We start from the raw sequence: 20,634 nt of genomic DNA, 5'->3' as shown, positions 1-20,634 counted from the left end.
TTTCAAATAGTGAGTGTATGGTGTAGCGCTTTCCCACTTTTTAACCTCATATGGGTTGAATCATTGAGCCCTGCTCTGATCTTATCCCTGCCCTTCTTTTAACCTTTGTGCAAAACTCATCACTGCTCACTGCCCATTCTTCACCCTAGGATTTGAATACTCCCCTCATCAATTGATTTTAACATTATTTTTAAAAATATTTTCTTCAATTTTCATCTTAATTGATTTTGTAGGAAAGGAAGCTTCCACTAAACACTAAATATGCAGACAGCCATCATTCAAAGGCTTTGTTGCCACGTCAAAATGCCATGTTTTTATCTTTTCTTCTTCTTTCGGCCTTATTATTTCATCTAAATGTTTTTTCAAACTTGGATTTTTTTATTGGCTTTCAAAATCTTTTGATTTGATTTAATGGTCAAAAAATGTCAAATGGCATGTGAAGAGAAAAAAGGAAGATTATAATCATATTCTTTTGAATTCTAAGTTTGAAAGTATAAAGTACGTGAAGTAAACATGCTCTTGGTTTAAATTTAAAGAGGCGGATCCATCGAAGGGAGGGCAAAGAGTTGGGGTGGGCCAAAGAATGGTCCCGACGTTTTGACTAATGCAAATAGAACCAATGGCACCAATCATACATAACACAAATCCACCACAAATTTGAATTAATTTTTGCTACTGGGGCTGCCTCCACATTTAAACTTCTAGATTAAATTTTTCAACACCCTATGGATAACAGGTGTTATGACTTATCAGACAAATTATTAACAACTTGACCAAATCTCCTGACCATTCTGACTTACCATCACTGGTTTTGACATTCTGACCCAATTTGTTGTAGCTTCAAATTCATTTAATCCCCTCCCTTTAGCATATAAGATCACCTAATTTGTAAGATGTCTTTGTAATTGGTGTTTTTGAGTTTCTAATAAAGTCTGCCGCCCAAGACCCGGAATCAAGGTATGCTTTTCTCTCAACCCTTTTCAGATGCCTCTTTCGTTCTGGACTGGAGCTATGAGAAAAAGGGGGGAGAGTAAGAGCGAAAGAGACATGTAAAAAATGTCCAAGAAAAGCCTGGGTTGATTTTCAGATCAATTTTGACTTAGGAGCATGGGAGCTTTTTCATGGAACAACCCCCCGCCTAATTTTGCAACTTGCAGCAGGTGATGGTGATGGAAACAGGGAGATACTGACAGAAATTTACCCATATGCATATCGAAGCTTTTAAATTAAATGGTCCTTGTTTCCATGAATAGCTTTATAGGGTGGACACAATGGAAAAAGACCATGAAATCCTAGTGCGGAAGTGAGTTAGTTCTAGGCACATTTTTGCAGTAGTTCGGAAGGTTGGACCACCAATCGTCCTTGGACTCACCCAATTCTTAACCACTGCTCGCTTCTGCGCTTTCCCCATCTCCATCTAAATGATGCCACTGATAAAAGTGACCAAACGCACCATCCCAAGTGAAAAAAAGAACCAAAGATCCAGAGATTATTTAATACTCGCCCACTGGCATCATACTACGCATTATCTTAGTGTTGCTGAAACTTGAAAGCTACCCAGCGGCAGCGCTGGAACCTTAACGCAGCTTTGCTGGACTAGTGTGCCAGTTAACTAATCCTCCCTGGGGTAGTTTTAGTTGTTGCACTGTCCTACTTTTGAAGAATACAACAGTAAAGGCCCTTTCGGCCTTTCCCACCTATTCAACCACGGAGTGAACCTTATTACTTTAATTGATCATTTAACATGAATCATAGCCATAGGGCAGCAACCACACAGCTAATAAAAGTAAAGGGCGGTAGTCCCCCCCATACTGACGTTTCATAAATTGGACACATTTTAGTCCCGTGGGGCAGCAATCTGGGACTTATTCTCCCTTTCTTGGGTTGTTTGTTGGGTTATCTCTATCAAAGGCTAAGTACAATTCATCAAGCCTAATCAGAACAAATTAGGAAAACAAACAAATCGAAAGCAAATTTTGGTACCCCACTCATGTACTGAGTAGACATGCCTATCATGAAAAATCTAGCAGACTTTTTGCCCTTTATCCCAACCAATTATGCTTATCAATCAGGTCATATCATCTTTCCCCAACTGGGTAAAATGTTTGTTCCTCGATATCAGTGGGCTTGGATTTTCCAAGATCATGGTGGGGGAATAGAAAATTTCGGTTTCCGGGTAATAATATGCTGTCTACAACCACGCTTGTGACAGCCTTTTGGCATTGGGCCATGGCCATGAATTAACCGGCCCACATGTTGGATCTGTTAGCTTAAACTTTTCGGTCCAAGCCTAGACTCTCTTGGGCTCGCTGGTGGAATTAATATTAGTTTAATCATATACTTATTATATATATATATGGGGAAAAAAATTTACAAATCGAATTGAATGCTACTAAAAAAGAATTAGGTGGCATATTATTAAATTATGAAACATGGGTTACAAAGTAATAATGAAGTATATAATTGAGGATTTTGTTCTACTAGATGTTCAATTGTGAGGTTATGGTTATGGTTATGCAATGATGACATAATTTAAATTTTGTAAATTGAACTCACAATTAGATTTAAAAATGGAAATATAAATATTTTATTATGGTAAAATTTGGATAATATTGCAGGTTTGTGATAATCTCTATAATTTTTCTCAAATTTATCTCTTAATAATTATCTAAATTATAATTTTATTTTCATGAAATTAAGAATAAAACTTAGAAGAAATAAATTAATAAATTGTTATAGTTCCTACTGCATCATCTCGCTTTTTCTCCCTTCAACACATAATCAAATCAAACAAAAACTACAAAACCCAATGAATACCTTCTTCTAAAAAACCCTAAGAAGAAAAAAAAAAAAGAGGATGGAGCTATACGAGGGAGGAAGTCCTTCTGAAAAGACGAAGGCGACGGAGCTGCAGGCGGACAAATTCGACATCCGCAAGTACCAAGGCTACTGCAATGCATTCCAGAAAGAAGTATAGTCCCAAGGAGGCAGCGTCCCATTCATCATACAACATGTAGCATCCGATAAACAAGCAAACCCCGATTGATGCATGGGATGCTGCCACTATACCTCCCCGTATTATTTCCAGAACTGGGCTCCCTCCCTCCCACTCACCTGCTAAATTCATATATATGTAGCGTATTGATTCATGAATATTTTTTTTAGGAAAGAGAGAGAATGAAGCATGTGATCATGTACACTACGTACCCATTATCTCGGCGTGGTTTGACGAGGCAGAGGAGCTTTGACCTAAAATAGTGTGTTTTAAAAAAAAATTCCAAAATATAAAGTTGTTTTGAAAATAATATCCGATCTAATGCGTCTGTGCCACATAAGCTGTCATCTCATTTATTTTTTTAAAGTAGTTAGAAACCATAATTACCAACCACGCTTTTAACTTTAAGTTTAAAGCCATAGTTGGTGATTACGGCTTTGACTTTTTTTTAAAATGGTCAAAGCCGTAGTCACCAATTGCGGTTTTAACTTTATATATATATTTATATATAACTTTAATTTTTTTAATAAAAATATTATATTATTTTGATTTTAAATATACTTATTTCATTATTTTAAAAATAATAATATACGAAATTAAATAATTGATATTTTTAATTTGATATAAAAATATATTTTTAAATTTTATTAAAACAATAGGCACTATATTTAATATAAATATAATTAATTAATTAAAATATAATATAATAAATTATATTTATTTAAAATAAATAAATTATAAATGCCTATTTAGAAAAATAAAAAAGTAATATAAATTATCATATTAATTAATAATTTTTTATATATTATATATAAGTGGTATATAATACCTCACACACACACACATATATATATATATATATAAAAGTTTAATTTAAGTTTAAAATTTATCACATTTTTATTTAAATATATAAATAAATTTTATTAAAACAATTGACACTATATTTAATATAAATATAATTATTTAATTAAAATTAAATATAAATAAAATATAATAAATTATGTTTATTAAAATAAATAAATTATAAATGCAAAAAAAAATAATATAAATTATTATATTAATTAATAATTTTTTATATATATTATATGTAAATAGTATATAATATCACACACGGATATATATATATATATATATATATATATATATAAAAGTTTAATTTAAGTTTAAAATTTAGCATATTTATTTAAATATATAAATAAATTATTATCATATCGATATAATATTATGAACTTAAATTAAAATATGATAAATTTTAAACTTAATTGAACTTATATACATGTGACATTATATACCACTTACATATAGTATATAAAAAATTATTAATTAATATAATAATTTATATTATTTGTTTTTTAATAGGCTTTCATAATTTATTATATTTTATTTATATTTAAATATAATTAACTAAATATATTTATATTAAATATGGAGTATATTATTTTAATAAAATTTAAAAATATATTTATATCAAATTAAAAATATCAATTATTTAATTTCATATATTATTGTTTTTAAAATAATGAAATAAGTATATTTAAAATCAAAATAATATAATATTTTTATTAAAAAAATTAAAGTTATATATAAATATATATAAAGTTAAAACCGTAGTTGGTGACTACAGCTTTGACCATTTTAAAAAGAAGTCAAAGCCGTAGTCACCAACTACGACTTTAAACTTAGAAAAATAAAATCGTAGTCACTAACTACGGTTTTATGATATGACAGCTTATATAGCACAGACACATTAGATCGGACATTATTTTCAAAACAACTTTATTTTTTGGAATTTTTTTTTAAAACACACTATTTTAGGTCAAAGCTCCGAGGTAGAGTGTATATAGGAAAAAGCCGAAAGCCACAGCTGCTACGACGAGCATGGAGATAGCCAAAGAGGAGGCATAGGATGCGTAAATCATAGCCAATTCATAAGGCAATTGAGAAGTGTATTGTACGGGAAATTCCAAACGGTTCGCTATATCTCGAGTTATGAGATTCAAAGCAAAGAAGAAGCACAAGTGAATCATCGATCCCAGTGCGTAACTCCATGCTGTATATTCATGGTCCTCCAACTCCGACCTGTACATGTCCATGCCTCTCAACACTACTCAACACAACCACAAACTCACGCCATCAACTCTCAATGATAGCACAAATAATAATGGCATATATAAAAAAAATAAAAACCTTACCCTTGTTGAAATGATTTTCTTCACAGGCGTCGAAAAGCTCTGTGAAAGATACGGGAGAAGTGTAGGGTGATTTCCAATCTGCTTGGTGTCTACGTTTCAGTAATGCTACTCCTATATGCATTTCACTTTCACCCAAATATTCTTCTACTACAACTCTACTTCTTTTATGCCCACCAATCATTTTTTTAATGTGCATGAGAAAATATCGCAATTGAACGAAATTTCCTTATCGATAGAAAGCTGTTGTTACTGGTATGGAAAATCTTAAATTATTTTTAACCTAAAAATCAATTTTAATAACATCATGTCCTTTTTAAGTTAGGTTTGGTTCAAAGAAAATATTAGGTGAAATGATTCACTAATGTTTGACTTTATTATAAAAATAAATAAATAAAATTAAAATTAGTTAAAGATTTATATAATATTAAATTATTTAATATTTATAAAAAATTATATAAAAGAGTTGAAATAAGTAAAATCAGTTTGATATAGTATATAAAAATATGTTATTAAATTTAATTTTTTTTTTTATTATTTTTTGTTTTCTTTCACTTATATTTTTTATTTTCATATTTTTTAAGAATCAAAATGTGTTGTAGAGGAGGATGTAAGTACTCTAATTTTCGATTGTCTTTTTCTTAAATGTTCTTAAATATTTATATTTATTAAGAACAAAAATAATCTCATTTTAATTACATAGTTGTGTTCTCAAGAACATGGCATCTAGTTTGTTCATGTTCTCGAGAACACGATAATTGGTTCATTTCTTCAAGAATAATATTTAGTTTGTATTCTTATAAATACGACTTAATTTGTGTTCTTATGAACATGGCTTGATTTGAATTCACAAGAACATGACTACTAGATATCGTTTAATGTGATCAATGGGGCCCTTTTATTAGCAGCTACTTCAAAGGAAACAAAATTCAATTCTATTTTGAGCTATAAAATAATAATACCAAACTTTACCCTACTTTATCTACAATCAATTAATCAACTTCTATCATCTTTTTCTCCAAGACTTAAAGTGCTTGACTGCTGATATAATTGATGCTTTTCAATTTTTAGGCAGATTTTAGAATATTGGAAACTGAAATTTTTTTTCTGTTTAAAAAATAGAATGACTAATTTTTGCAATCACCATGCCTTCTTGGGCTGGAAATTGAAATATTAAGGTGGATTTACTTGGTCGCGGGCTCGGAAGAATCTGAATGTGCTACATTGGCAAGGTGATGGTGGACCAAAGTTGGGGAATAGTAATCTTGGGCCAGGTTCGGGCCGGACAGACACCATCAATTTAATAGATATTGGATCTCAAGGCGAAGTATTGCGGCCCATGCCTGACCTAGAAACACAACAACGACCTTCGCCACACAATGAAATTTAGAAGTATAAGAATGAGTAAGCATTCAAGGTCCCCCGCTGCAGCAACAACAACACTCAAATCATGTTACCTTGTCCCCTTGAACAAGCCATAACCATACTCCCTGTCTAGCCTGCAAGGATTGACATTGTCTTGGTTCCACTAGTTGCCTCCTGAATCAGTAGGAGACTTTATGAGTTGGGGATGTTGTTCGCCTCCCAAAAGCTGCAAGCCTGCAACACGGCCTGATAGATAAAAGACCTAGACACTATCTTTTTCTTTAAATAGAAAAAGCTCCAAATAAATCCCTACGAAGCTACGTCTGAAGATTCAACCTTGAACATAAAGACCAAGGAACAGAGTACAACCCATTAAATGTGTCTTAAACAAGAATCATGCAGAAGGTCGAGAATAAAAAATCATCGTCCCTCCTAGGGATGCTAGGTATCATGAATCAAATCAATATTTCAAATATCATGAGGAAAAAGATGGCACTGAATGAATGATTGCACAAGCCTAAAGAAGTAGGTAAAGAACCTATTAGGGACCACTCCAGGAGTTTGTCCAAAAAAAAAAAAAGTTCGATTGGGAAGCAACCAACATAACCACTAGCAATCAAGCTGAGGGTAGTCAATAGCCCACCGTGTTCGGCGAACCAATTGCCAAACAAGAGAACATGAAGCAGATAATATGAACAGTGAACCTATGGAGGAGGAGTTGGCACTGAGCTTTTATCCATTGGTGGAATAGGATGGTATATCATCGTAATCCTAGTCAAGAAAAATCAAAGAAAGAATTACCATATTCGAGATATTATTCTCAATTTACGGAATTCCGCGATACTAATCTAATATTATTTATTTTATATAAATCTAAAGGTGAAATAATAAATATATTAGTTTTGGTAAATTGAATTCATCTAAGAAAACTAAGTAACAATTAATTTTTAATTCAAATGCTTCAAGTACGAAGGTTTCACAATTTAGTTTTAGGAATAAAGTTTGGAGTAAACAAAGGTTTTCGGTCTATGATGATTTTAAGGTTTTTAAGATCCATGGTCAATCACATTCAATTTGAATTATGTAACTCATTATTATTTATAAAATCTAGTTCTTCCTTTTTAATCCTCATCCCAACGAGAAAGAAAGAAAGAGGTAGAGTAATACCTCCGAATATGAGAAGTCAAGAAAATATAAGTACAACAATTAGGTAAAAATTCACGAGGCATGAGAATAAGGAATGATACACTCTTCTTAATATCATAATCTATGTGAAAGAACGAAAAAGCTTTCCCAAGCCCCTAAGCTATATATGTGTGTGTGTGTGTTGGGGGGGACTTATTACGAGACTATACTAATCAAGTATGAAGCTTTGAGAAATAGATTTTATTAGGCAAGTTGGCATAGTATTAAAAATTTATGCATTGAAGGTGATTCTTGGATTGTTATAGGTATTGTTAGCTTATAAAATAACTTATTGACCAATATTGTTATCTTAATCAAGGATATTTCGTTAATAATGAGTGAGTTTGAGGTCATTAATTATAAATATATTATTTAAGAAAACAAATAGGCTAATTGATTATATTGCTCATCTGGATTATAAAATTAATAAAGAAATGATATGGACATTTCCTTTTCTTATCAATATTTTAGAACTATAAATGAAAATTTAATGTTGAAAACAATCGAGCCTAATTTACAACATCGTTGCTAGAAAAAGTTTGACAAAGGGATTCGATTTTGGTCCAGCCATTACTGACAATCATCCTTCTCATCTTCTCTGAATTCCATCTCTTGTTTGTGGTTCCAGCAACTCATGTTTTCTTTCTGTTTGGCCTTCCAAATTTCCATTCTAATCCATGGCATTGGGTGTTTGAGATTATATTATATGGAAATAGCCTCCATTCTCAGTGGCAGATCTGAATGAATGGGTCAAAATTTAATCCAACCTAAACCTATAAGGTGAACAAAAGTGAAGAAAGAGAAGAAAACTTGTAGAATAGCTTACCAATGATATATTTCTCACAGGAATTACATAATTCGTTTCCACCTTGATTATTAGCATTAGAGAACCTACCTTACAGCAAAAGCAGGAAGCATACCAAGGGAAAAAAATACAATCAATTGCAATCAAAATCAGAATATACAAAGTAGAGAGCTATAAAATTAGAATCACCTATACTTTTACAGAACGACAAAGTATTTTCTAAATGGGGATGGCCACAAGCTTACAAGAATGGCTTAATGTTAAGTTTCCAACTATGGGATCTCCTACTCATGCGCCTGGGCGTGAAGTTGAGCCCAAACATCTCCTTGAAGGCCTCCTCTGGCTGTACAAACTGCGTCAAACTTGCAACAATACTGGCACTCTCTGAAATGTGGTTCATGTCCTCTGTGTCAGTCCACAAGCGGTAGGCTAACTGTAGTCTCCTATTCTTTGCATTCAGCTGGACACCCCACTTAAGGAAGAGGCTCATTCTCTCATCTTCTGATAGCTTCTTCTGCATTTGCTTACACAGCATCTCCCTCTCACGACGAAGTGCTCTCACGCTGTTTCCAAGGGAAAGATGTGAAGGTGCCATTGTAATATGTAATTAATTAATGCAGTCCTAATTGTTAAGGAAATGCATGCAAGCCAAATGAGAACTCCAGTCAGTGCATTCACCAGTCTGTTGCCAATCAAAGTGCACCATATCAAAATATAAAGGCATAACACCATTTCACATGGGTTTCCCATCACCCTGAAATGGTCCCATATAGTGATGCAGCACACTAATTTTTTACAAGCTGGTGATTGCACTGAATGAAAAAAAGGAGTTCAACACTAGCAAAGGTGCTATTTTTCCATTTTGTATTCTGAAAAGATACAAATGTTGTACCTTGAGGCAGGGGTGAGAGCCTGACCATCAACTACAGTCTGATTACCCCGAGAGAATGTGTCCTTGAGGAAGGATAGCCTTCTAAGCTCTACCTCCATGTAAATGGAATCTGCTGGATCCCCTTGAAACAGTAGGAAGAAGTACGTTCTATGAACCAAGGACACATTGCAAGAATGCCAGAGTTCAATAATCTCTTTTTGGAGTCTCTTGAATTCGAAAGGCCATCTTGAAGGACTTGCCAAATCATCTTGTATTGGATCCAAACCAACATCTTTTACATTCTTTACAGATTTGTTGGCTTCTGGTTCTGACTCCTGCAGTTAAAAATATGTTTACATAAATGACAATAACTAAATTCACAAAAAAAAAAAAAAAAAAAAAGATTTTCCTGAAGTTTCCCTGAAAGGGCAGAAAGTGATTTTCTAGAAGTTTCCATTACAGGGAAAAAGTAAGGAGAAAAAAAGAACTAATTCGGTGTGTACACACTCCAGATATTGTACATGGATTCCCTTTAATTAGCATTCTAGAAGGGAAAGTTCCAAATGCCCTATTCGCCAAATCTCTTAGATAAACGGCAGCCTGTAATCCTAATAGAAACTAGACGTACACAAGAAAAGGGTATAACAGAAAAAGAAACATATAGGCATGTCTCTAGTTCTTACCACACAACTGAACATTGTATAAGAATGTGAAGAGAATTCATATAAAATGGGATATAAAATGTTAATTCACAAACATGCTTTTAGGTATGCATATTAGTGTTTTACAGCCATGACATGGTTTGTGCCATAGGCATGAAACTCTGAGTTTCTTGTGAGAAGAGTGAAATGTGGTTATTGATATATGAAAATAATATAGGACCTCGCTTGCTCCCACCTTTTTTAGGTTATGATGTTTGTAATAGATTGATGAACAGGATAGGAATGCAGATGGATTAGAGCTTGGTCCATTGGTTACCATTTTACCATAAACAAGACCTATGTTTACAATACTATGCAGAAGAAGTGACAAAAAGAAAGGCACTCACCTGATCATCAGCAAGTCGCTCCTCATACTGAAACTTGGCCATTTCCTTTAGTCCTGCAACATAAGTGTTGAGGCTGGTAACATCCTCATCAGTTGAAGTCGTGACAACTTGTTCTTTGAGTTGATCTACAGAGGAACTCCCTCTGAAAGTTTGACCACCTTTCCTTGATATCTTGTCAATTTCAGTATCATAATTTAATGAAGCAAGTTTCTTTTGGAACCCCTCAGGTCTTCCTATAAAGTCTTTCTCAAACACATTGGATGGTGTGTACTTGTCTTTTTCTTCCTTCTCAAACCAGGGTGAAGACGAGCAATACATGAAACTTGCTTTACAACTTCTACTCCTTGTTAACTTCAAGCTTCTACAACTAGAATTTTCCTTTTCCAGCAGCCATGGTGAGAATTCTTGGGGAGAAGGAATGACCACAGTACGCTGGTTGCAATTCAACTCTTTATCCTCCTTCAACAGGGGTGAAGTAAATTCCTGGTTTGCTCCATCTCCATTCCCTACCACCTTCAATTCTAAGGCATCTGTGTCTCTTACAGGGGACAATGTATTAGATTCTATATCTCTTTTCATGATTGAATGCTCTATCTCAATACATCTGACTTCCTTGCAAAGATCCTCCGAGTTTGCATTACTCTGTTCTTCAATCTTGTCCCACTGTGAGCTCAGATCAATTGCAACATGATTAGGGGTATTAACTGACACAAGTGCAGATGTACCATTGTGAAGAAAATTATCTTCAGATTCAGGAAGTGGTGGATAGTGGTCGTCAGAATCATCCACACTGTTTCCATCAGAGTACTGAGATGTATCACATGTTCTGAGACCAACATCTGGTGTTTGATCATCTGCCAAAGCAAATGTTCTGAGACCAGAAGCTGGTGTTTGATCATCTGCCAAAGCAAATGTCTCTGATGTTGGATTTTCAGATTCCCATGATCTCCTCACTCTTAATTTTGGGTAGTGATCATCCATATCTGCCTGGAGAACAGAAAAGAATAAACTTAGCATTGAGGAAGCACATTGACATGGGATGACGTGATTCAATTAAAATAACTACATATACCCATATCATTGGAAGTCTATCATCTCCAACGACTCCCAGTAAATCCTCAACTTGAGATTGAGCAAGATCTCGTTGCAGAGTCAGCTCTCTTAACTCTTTCTCCAACTGCATCACAGGGGAAAAAGGTGGTGCCTTCAAGCTTACAGACATTAAAAAAGTTGCATCTTGTTGCATTAAAAGCAAAGTTCATGGCATGTCCTAGGACATATGCATCAACTCATGCTTCAGTTAAACTGAAAATTTTGCGACAGAAATTGCTTTGCTTCAGAATCCAGGGTTCCAGATCCAGAACATATTATATGCAATACGATTTTAATGTGAATTAAGATGTTAATTGACATACTCTAAAAATTAATTACTGTAGGAGCAACATGTAGCACCACAAGAAACAAAGTTCTATAAGTCAACAAAAAGAACTTCCATTTTCTCTGAATTACAATGCCAAGCAATTGACAAAGTTGTTGTTAATAAAAAAAAAGAGACCATGATGTTCATTTTCTCTCTTTTTCCTTTTCATGTAGAATGGAGAATGAGAGGTTTTTCTGAAAGAAAAGTACAGATCTAGTTATAAATGGATGAGAAGGATGCAGGGCTTGAAGTCAACTACCAAGAAAAGGATTCAATAGCAGAGGTGGCACTTAAAATGATGACCAAAGTTAACTCACTCTAGTCAGTATGATTTGATTCAGTTAAAATTCGCTTTACAAGCATTTTCAACCTAGTTTAGAAGAGGAACAAAATTTTATATACCTCATACAACCATCATTATTTAAGTAAACATCTAAACATTTATTAGATTCCAGCATTTCCGAAAAGTTATTAGACATCAAAGGAATGAATTCTTGGATTTAATAGGTATAGAAATCTGGCACTAAGAATCAAGAGTCATTACCTTTTCAATCTGAAGGTCTTTATCTCTCAGTAATGTGGCAGTATCAAGACTGATAGAAGTTGGTTCTGGACTTCTCAATGAATTCTCCAGTCTAGCCAATTCTCTCTGCAGGTGTTTCACTAATGCTTTATCAGACATGACTACGTTAACCTGTGCATTGGTAGTCACTTCCTTAGCACAACTCGCAAACAAGAGGGTGTTTCTTGATTGCTCAACATGGCTTCTTGCAGGACTCATAGTACATATGATAGCAGTTTTGGCATTGCCTCCTAAGGAGGACTGCAATATGCGGGTTAATTTTGAATCTCTATAAGGAATATGTCCACTTCTTCCTTTGCTGCATCCAAATACCCAATTATATAACTAGCAGATTTGATAATTATCCTTTCAGCTGCAGAATTCAACTATACAAGCACTAAGAAATGAAAGGGAAATTAAAAAATAAAAAAAATAAAAAAAAGGGAGAGTAAAAAGAAAATTTTAAGCTCAAAACTCCTCAAAATAACATAATAACCATCAGAATGTAATTCGAGAAAGCTAAAGCAAAAAGTTTTTATGTGAAGCGACCATTTACTGTATCCTGAATCGCTGAATAATAAAAACTGCAATTTGCACTTAATAAATGTCCAAAGGAATTTTCAGTTAAGTAATATGGCTAACCATTTAGACACATTGAGTTCAGAAGGCAATTCTAGCCACATTATCTGTAGTTCAGCAAAACTTGATACATCATTGTTTTCAACAGCAGAAAGTGTGTTCAAAATGATAGCAACCAAATTGATACACATTGTCCAGGACCAAATTAAAGTGCAGAAATTCAATGAGAAAATGTTTAAGACTGGTACTCTGTTTTGAGCTATAACTATATCAAGGTCAAAACAATTATTGAGGAAGAGTTCAGGAAGAAGAGTTGAGAGTCCTTGATTTACTGAATGAACCACGAATGTTACCAATAAATTCATTTCTACTTTTTAAGTTCACAACCAAATTTGGGTCATTTAGCTACTCGTGCTTTCAAGATAAAGATGTGCCAATCATTTTTACTCCCTGAGATAATATTTTGCACACTGTCTTCATCATGTACAATTTTGTTCTCTTTAGAATGCCCAGTTTGAAGGTGATATGTTGATCTCTGGATGAGGTGTCTCTTCAGTGCCTATATAGGGGCCATGTAAAGCCTATGGATTGGTTTCAAGTTACAAATCCCACAAAAATAAAATTAGAGAATAACAAAATGAAGGCTATGGTGATAATTTGCCCTATTTCCTAGCCTAGTGCTGTGACACCTACTGTCAGAATTCTATTTATATATGTTCCTTTTGGTAAAAAATATCGCATAGAGTATTTCCTATATTGATATTTTCTTGTAAAAATAGGTTTTCTCATAAAATAAGGAAAGATGTTAAAGAATATCGGGAAAGAGTGGGGAAATATGCGGAAATATTATGAGATTGATATGGGCTTGTAAAGATTGAATTGGTAGGTAGAGATGTGAGAGAGAGTGGGAATAAACAGTGAAGCAAGGCTCAGATTCAAGGTGTAGTAACTAAAACCTGGGAGACATGGGATGTTTCCGAGCTCGGAGGTTATATCTGTTTTCTTTTTCCTCTTTCCTCTGTAATGTTGTCCATGGAATAGTAAATGCTTTTCACTTATCTATATAGGCATGGTTTGTGAAAACACATTAAAACCCCATGCACCCTTGTGTGCATGGATGTTTTATTCTTACCATGCAACTTATGATATCAAAGCTTCTACTAGCACAACACCTACAACTCAGCTCTATTAACTAACTAGAAAAATAACACCTAAATAGTACAATGTAAGTTGTAACATACGAAACAAGAAGACTGATGGGCTTATAGAGAACAATTTTTGGTAGCTCTATTAACTACCAAGCAAGATAATACCTAATACTGTTCAATAATCGATGGATTTGATGTCTACATAGAAACATAAAGAAAGAAGGAACCCAGCCAGCACCTGCTCCAATAGTGGTTCAATATATTATAAATTACATGCAGTAGATGCTGCCAGAAATGAGGTCAGAAGTCTGTAAAGCTGCAACGATGCATTTGTAAACTAGATGTGTTTAAGGAATCATTACACCACATCTGATATCATGAATACATGGACCGATTCTCGGGGAACAACCAGACGCTTACTTGTAAACAAAATGAAAAAAATATATATAAAAAAAAGAATAAAAATAAAATCTAACCTTAGCTTACGGATAACAGTTCCCAGGGTTAATAAACTGCGGTTTATGTGGCAACCTTCTTTCAGCCTTGTGCCAGCTGATAATGACTGAGATGCACGCTCACTTCCAGCAAGATCAACAAAATTCTATACAGGCAGGGTTAATAAGAGTGAGGATTGCTATATGCCTATCATTATTTGTTTGTTTTCTGCAAGTATTAGCTGAACTATTGGTCTATAATAAATTAATGATCCATACCACAGTAGATGTAAGAACACTTGAATTGTCATTGCCTAAAAACTCACGAGCAGAACTTTCAACTGTCTGTAGAAAGCTACAATTAAGTAAGAGGAGATATCTTACATCTGAAATTCAGCTATGTCAATCAATGAAGGTCATAGTCATACCAGTCTGAGAATTTGATGAGATCTAGAGCTTGTTTCATTAAGTGCGGTCTCCCCTATTTGTCTCTGGGCTGCAAGAATTCGCAGGATATTTAATATTCGCGTTCATCAGTAATAGCTGGACTGCTTTCGGAATGTTGTTACCTTCGCATAGGGAAAGGAGCTCTATTAGATGGTTCCAGTCTCTCAGAGTTTCCTCAGTGAGTTTCTCAACAATAGTTCCTCTCTGTTAAAATAGTGGACCATCAGTATTTGAAATATAAATATACTAGTTGGTACATTGAGAAGGGAACTAACCTCTGGATCATCCAGAAGTCGAAGCGGAGCAGTATCTGAGCTGAGAAGGTCTCTGACAGATTCATTGTAAATCTCCATAGCAGAGAACTTCAAAAGAAATTCTCTTTCCTTGTGCTACAAATGTAGAACAATTTTTTTCATCAAAGGAAATGGGAAATTATGGAACTGAAAGAGAGGAAAGGGGATGATATAGTGGTGTTTTGATTACCCTCTCTATATGGTCATATATATCTGCCATGGTATACTCAGTAATTCCACTCATAGTGAATGTCTTTCCACTGCTTGTTTGTCCATAAGCAAAAATACTTGCTGGAAAATATTTTGTTGAGTATTTATCAATGAGGTCCAAGTGAAGTTCAAGAAGCAGGAAAAGGACACAAAAAAAAAAAAAAGTTTATACTCACAATTAATACCACTGACAACCGAAAGAGCAACTTCCTTGGCTCCTGCCTCATATACCTCCCTTGTAGTGGAATCAGACCTAAATACTCTGTCTAGAACCAAAGCAATAGCACAGAAAAAATAAACAGAAGAAATATCAGAAATCAGAAGAGGCCCTGAGAGTTTTGCAGAATGATGTAAAATTGTGGGAACAATTGTCCGTACAAACTTCTTTGCTATCAAAATCCCACAGTAACAAACACAGATATTAGATCTTTAAAGTCTGAACAAGATTTTATACAAAATAAATTCTGGAAACTAGTCAGTTAATAGCCATTTTTAAGACTGCTGCAAATGAAATTTCTCAATGCTCTAATTTGTAGCTCAGGAAATATGGGAGATCAAAGAAGTTGAGTCTTAGGAATTTTGTCATGCAGAAATGAAGAATAAAAAAAAAAAACCTACACTCCAACGAGGGCAATAAAATTTGGCTTGTTTGAGTCAATTTCATACAAAAACAGAAAAAGAAAGAAAAGAAAAAGATCCAATTTGAAGCTATTCAGGAAAAAAACTGGAATTCAGAAGGAAATTCCAAACACCCAAAATTAGAAACTAATTCAAGCAAAATGCTCCATTGTCCATCGGAAATGAGTTGTTTCATATTTAAATTACTTCAAACACCCTATATTCCTTCTAAATTCATATTGGAAATTTCCTTACCAAATGTATAGGCACTTGGGTACATTGATCTCTCTGGAATAGGAAGGTGGTTCTTGAATATTATAGTGGTGTCATTGATGCATTCCCAGTCCAATGCATCATTCCTTGAAATCTCCTTCTCATTCAAAGGTCGCAGCCGAACTGACACAACAACCCTCTCTCCACGGCCGCTCGGTCCTCGCATAACCTCCTCACCACCGGCAGACCCCATTTCTCACCCTCCAAACAAGATCGAAGATGAGACCAGAAGCCAATAATTCATATTTTGATGAAACTATAAACCATAGCCTTCATTCTGCAGACCATTGCGACCTTTTCCCCCACTATTCTAAAAGGCTTAACTTGTTCAACAAAGCAATGTATGTTGAATTGTTCTGTTCATACAAAACATAAGGGCCACCCAACCTCCTGCATCCACAATCATCTGCGTCAACAAACTAATCATGGGTTAGTACTAATTTACCAATTCTTTATTCACTGTCTTGTCTCAAGTTTCAGCCCAAGGGTTCCTTATTTGTTTTTTTAACTCAGAAACGGCGGTGTTTCTTGTATTTTAATGCCGATTTGGATTCTTCTGAGATGGTCCCGCACTACAGACTGTCTATGTCTTCTTCTCCTGTTCGGTTTTTTGTTCAAAATTCACAAGCTTGAAAATGGAATTATTTTTTTATTATTATTATTATTGAAACAAACAAGAAAGAGAAATTTTCACCTGGGGAAACGTAAATTCTCAATCGCTTTCAAGGAATGTATGTGATTTCAACAGAGTTTTCACGAACTCCTTGTGTAGTGAACCTGAGAGAAAGTTCTGAATCGATCCTCCGAAATGTGGGTAGATTCTCCGGCGACATTCGTCTTGCGGTTTGTCTCACGGACAAAATTTTCGCGGCTTTATCTCGTTCTGCAACAACAGAAGCCCAACAGAATTTAACTGAAATTCCCAAAAATTGAACGACATCAATGTGTTATTTCTATATTTGAGACAAATTTGAGAAAAAGTGAATCATAGTTACCCGAAATAAAAATTCAGAAACTTTCTACCTTCTTGTCCCTTGGGCTGTCGAACTTTGGAATGTTATCAGATTCCAAGTGTTTCTCTTTTCCTGCAATTTCTCCGGAAACAAACAGGACAGCACAAGACAAGACAGAACGTTAACCAGAGGTTCATTAAGGTTTTCTAACGGGGTGAATCTTCAAATTTAACGTTTGAAAACGGAGAGAGGACCACGAGTATTCTAGATATCTTCTCTCACCTCATGCAACACCGTGATCTCAATTGAAGCTGAAACATAAAAGAGAAAATGCAAGAAAGTTAGGTGGCGATCTCTGGCAATGTTTTCAAAGACACAGCCAAAAGCATGGGAGAAGGGGATTTTTCAGTCTTTTTATGGCGTGGACATCTGTAAATGATTGTTTTTTCGCCGTGCTTATTTCTAGCCTTTGAAATAAAACTGCCGCGCTGAACCAGAGGAATCCCCAAGCATGGAAATGACGGTTTTAGCCACAACGTTGAAAATCGGGACAAAGCTTACTCGGATCCGGAAGAAGCAAAGAAAAAGAAAAGGTGCAAGGTTAAACTTAGGCTTGAAAAAGAAAAGAACAAAATAGCTTAGAGAACAAAACACCTTTACAACCATAATTAAAAATAAAGTTTTCTCTTCTCCTTGTCCCCATGTCCAGAGTTTGAAAATTCATCTATTTCATAATAAATTATAATATTTTTTATTTATAAATTATAAATATTATTAAAATTTTATTTATTTTTTTAAATACGAGATATTTCATATTTTTTTAAATGTTAGACATTGAAATACATATTTTTAAAAAAAAATTATAAATCAAATAAAATATATTATATTTTGAAATGATCCCATTGAATGAATTAAAATTAAAGACTATATAAATAATAATTGAATTAAGATTATGTCTATTTTTTTAAATCCATGAGACACAATGTGGGAAAGTTCTTGAAGCTGTGTAAGTATGAATTCTTTTTAACCCTATAAACACATTTTAAAGTCGTAAATGTTCATTTTAATCCAAAATGGATAATATCTACACGATTATGAGGAAATAGTTACAAAAAATTTAAAATAACTCATTTATATTCGTCAACATAATTAAAGTGACATTATTATTAATAAATTTAGTTTAATTATATTGATGGATATTATTATATTATTTTTAGTTAAATAAAAAAATTAAAACATTTTAATTTTTTTATTCAGAATAAACAAAAAATGAAAACAGGGGATCAAAGATACAATGGGTATACAATGTAGCCTCAATTTTTGTCTGGTTTAATGGTGATCAAATGGGCCTACAGGTTGGGAGTTTTGTCACTGTGCATGCCCTGAAGTAATTAAGTCAAACAAAACAAGTGTAATTAACCTTATGTACTAGCACTTATCATACTTAACCAAAATCTCCCTTTTTTTTTTTTTTTTTTGGTACAACCCCAAAGCTATATACACATATATAGTGAATACGTTAAATAGTACAATTTTTGTCATATCTAACACACAAAAGTCTCCATGGGACCAAAGAAATGACAACATGTTTAACTTTATTACATGAAGTCTAAAATTGGTTTTAAGGTGAAAAGCATGATTACCTCGGAAATTCGATCTCTTAAAGTAAACTCTCGAGAAAGAGAGAAAGGGAAAGATGTAGATATTATTATTATTATTATTTTCTCCTTTTCAGGACAAGACCATGAATCCTCACCGGTCATGGGAAATAGTTTTCCAACCGTTACGGTGTTTCTTTCCGAACGGATAACAATATTTTCGTGACATCTGCCCCTTCAATTTAATGAAGCCATAAGCAAAGTTGGTAGGCCACTGGTCACATATTGATGTAAGTGTAACCACAAATAAATAAAAAGGTAAGGTGGGTTGCCCAGACCTCAAATTGAAGAAAGAAAAAGCTGCCAGGGGGACCGCCTTTTGACCGGAGATTTGTATTACATCCCATGTGATGAGAGAAGCAGTGGCGGATCATTTCCTCCTGATTGGAGGACCCCCCGCAGCAGCCCCGCTCATGCATGTGTGGATGCGGTGTATACAGAACTTTATGAGAGCAAAGAAACTGAGCAGATATAATTAAATTAAATTAATAAAGCATATCGTACGGTTGACCAAAGCTTCAGACTCATGGAGATGCCTGCATGTGCCCTGGCCCATTATCCAGTGGTATTTTTGTAGGGTAGGTGGCTTTTTTTTTTTTTTTTGGTTAAATTATTTTCATTTTATTTGCCGACAGTGTCAAGGACTCAAGTTTGGTCTGGGTGGTATTCAAAAATAATAATCATGATAAAAGAATTTCTCCTATCTATTCATTGATCTTCCGCTTCTAGCAATCATGGAATTTTTTTGTTTGATTGGCAGGATTTACAATTAAAAAGGTAATAATTCCATTCCACTGTATTCTTCAATTATTGTTTTCAATGGAAGTTGCGTCGTTTCATGCATTATTATTATTATTATAAAAGAATATTAAATTGAATTTAATATTTTATTTTTGATTATTTTTTTTCTTTTATCAGTCCGGTCTTTGCATTTTCTTAAGACTTTAGGATTCAATGGGGCTCTTTCGTTTTTGGTTCAATGGAGGCGAAAATGACACAAACAGGAGGGACCAACAAAAGAGGAAAAAAGAAGAAGCCTAATTTGAAAGTTCAAACAAAGTGGAGGCAAAGCAAATCAGGCAGAGGCCACAACCTTTCAAAATAATTCAACAACTTAGCCTTTGGACTGAAATGCTGGGTGTCCTCCTACCGCCTGCAGGCTGCCCTGATGTGAGAGCTCTATTATTTAACTCTTATCAACCAAACCCAACTGGTTTTAAGACCCCATGAACTGAATCCCACTTACAATGAATGTTTGCAAGTGAGACTATTTGTTAGGAGGATCCGCAAATATGGATACTTTCAATAACGCCATGGACTATTCAAAACAGAGACAAAGCAAGTGATACCTTTGAAATCAAGGGACATGTCAAATGAGGCCTGTGCCCTCTCTGATAGCATGATACCAGACATTGTAGCATAGCCTAGTCAAGCCTTTTCTGCATCTGGGTCCCTGTGTATGTAACGAATTTATATATATATATAGTGTTATTTTTAATTAATTCAAAGCTCAACTACCTAGATTTACTATATGTAACCTAAATTAATATCATAGTAATTTGTAGATTAATATATTTTTAG

General features: G+C 34.1%; 1 protein-coding gene across 7 annotated transcripts; it reads right to left on the bottom strand.

Moving 5' to 3' along the window:
- Positions 1-8,544: 8,544 nt before the first annotated feature.
- On the bottom strand, positions 8,545-17,839 carry LOC117912881 (kinesin-like protein KIN-7F). 7 transcript variants are annotated; one of them, XM_034827655.1, is made up of 16 exons: positions 17,678-17,839; positions 17,438-17,527; positions 17,137-17,325; positions 16,425-16,848; positions 15,728-15,817; positions 15,532-15,632; positions 15,324-15,437; positions 15,171-15,252; positions 15,030-15,097; positions 14,881-14,946; positions 14,644-14,768; positions 12,423-12,759; positions 11,531-11,635; positions 10,459-11,445; positions 9,432-9,745; positions 8,545-9,102 (listed from the first exon to the last, which is right to left on the bottom strand). In XM_034827655.1, exons 4-16 carry the CDS (start codon positions 16,633-16,635, stop codon positions 8,781-8,783), a joined length of 2,922 nt encoding a protein of 973 aa, XP_034683546.1. In that variant the 5' UTR covers positions 16,636-16,848; positions 17,137-17,325; positions 17,438-17,527; positions 17,678-17,839; the 3' UTR covers positions 8,545-8,780. The 7 variants fall into 7 exon arrangements, with proteins under 7 accessions (XP_034683546.1, XP_034683551.1, XP_034683548.1 ...); XM_034827660.1 differs by having other exon boundaries at positions 17,137-17,355; positions 17,466-17,527; XM_034827657.1 differs by having other exon boundaries at positions 17,466-17,527.
- Positions 17,840-20,634: the final 2,795 nt, after the last annotated feature.

Source organism: Vitis riparia, chromosome 4 (assembly GCF_004353265.1).
Source record: "Vitis riparia cultivar Riparia Gloire de Montpellier isolate 1030 chromosome 4, EGFV_Vit.rip_1.0, whole genome shotgun sequence".
Taxonomy (NCBI): domain Eukaryota; kingdom Viridiplantae; phylum Streptophyta; class Magnoliopsida; order Vitales; family Vitaceae; genus Vitis; species Vitis riparia.
Note: the sequence above shows the minus strand (reverse complement) of the source record. Positions and strands in the feature narration are given on the sequence as shown.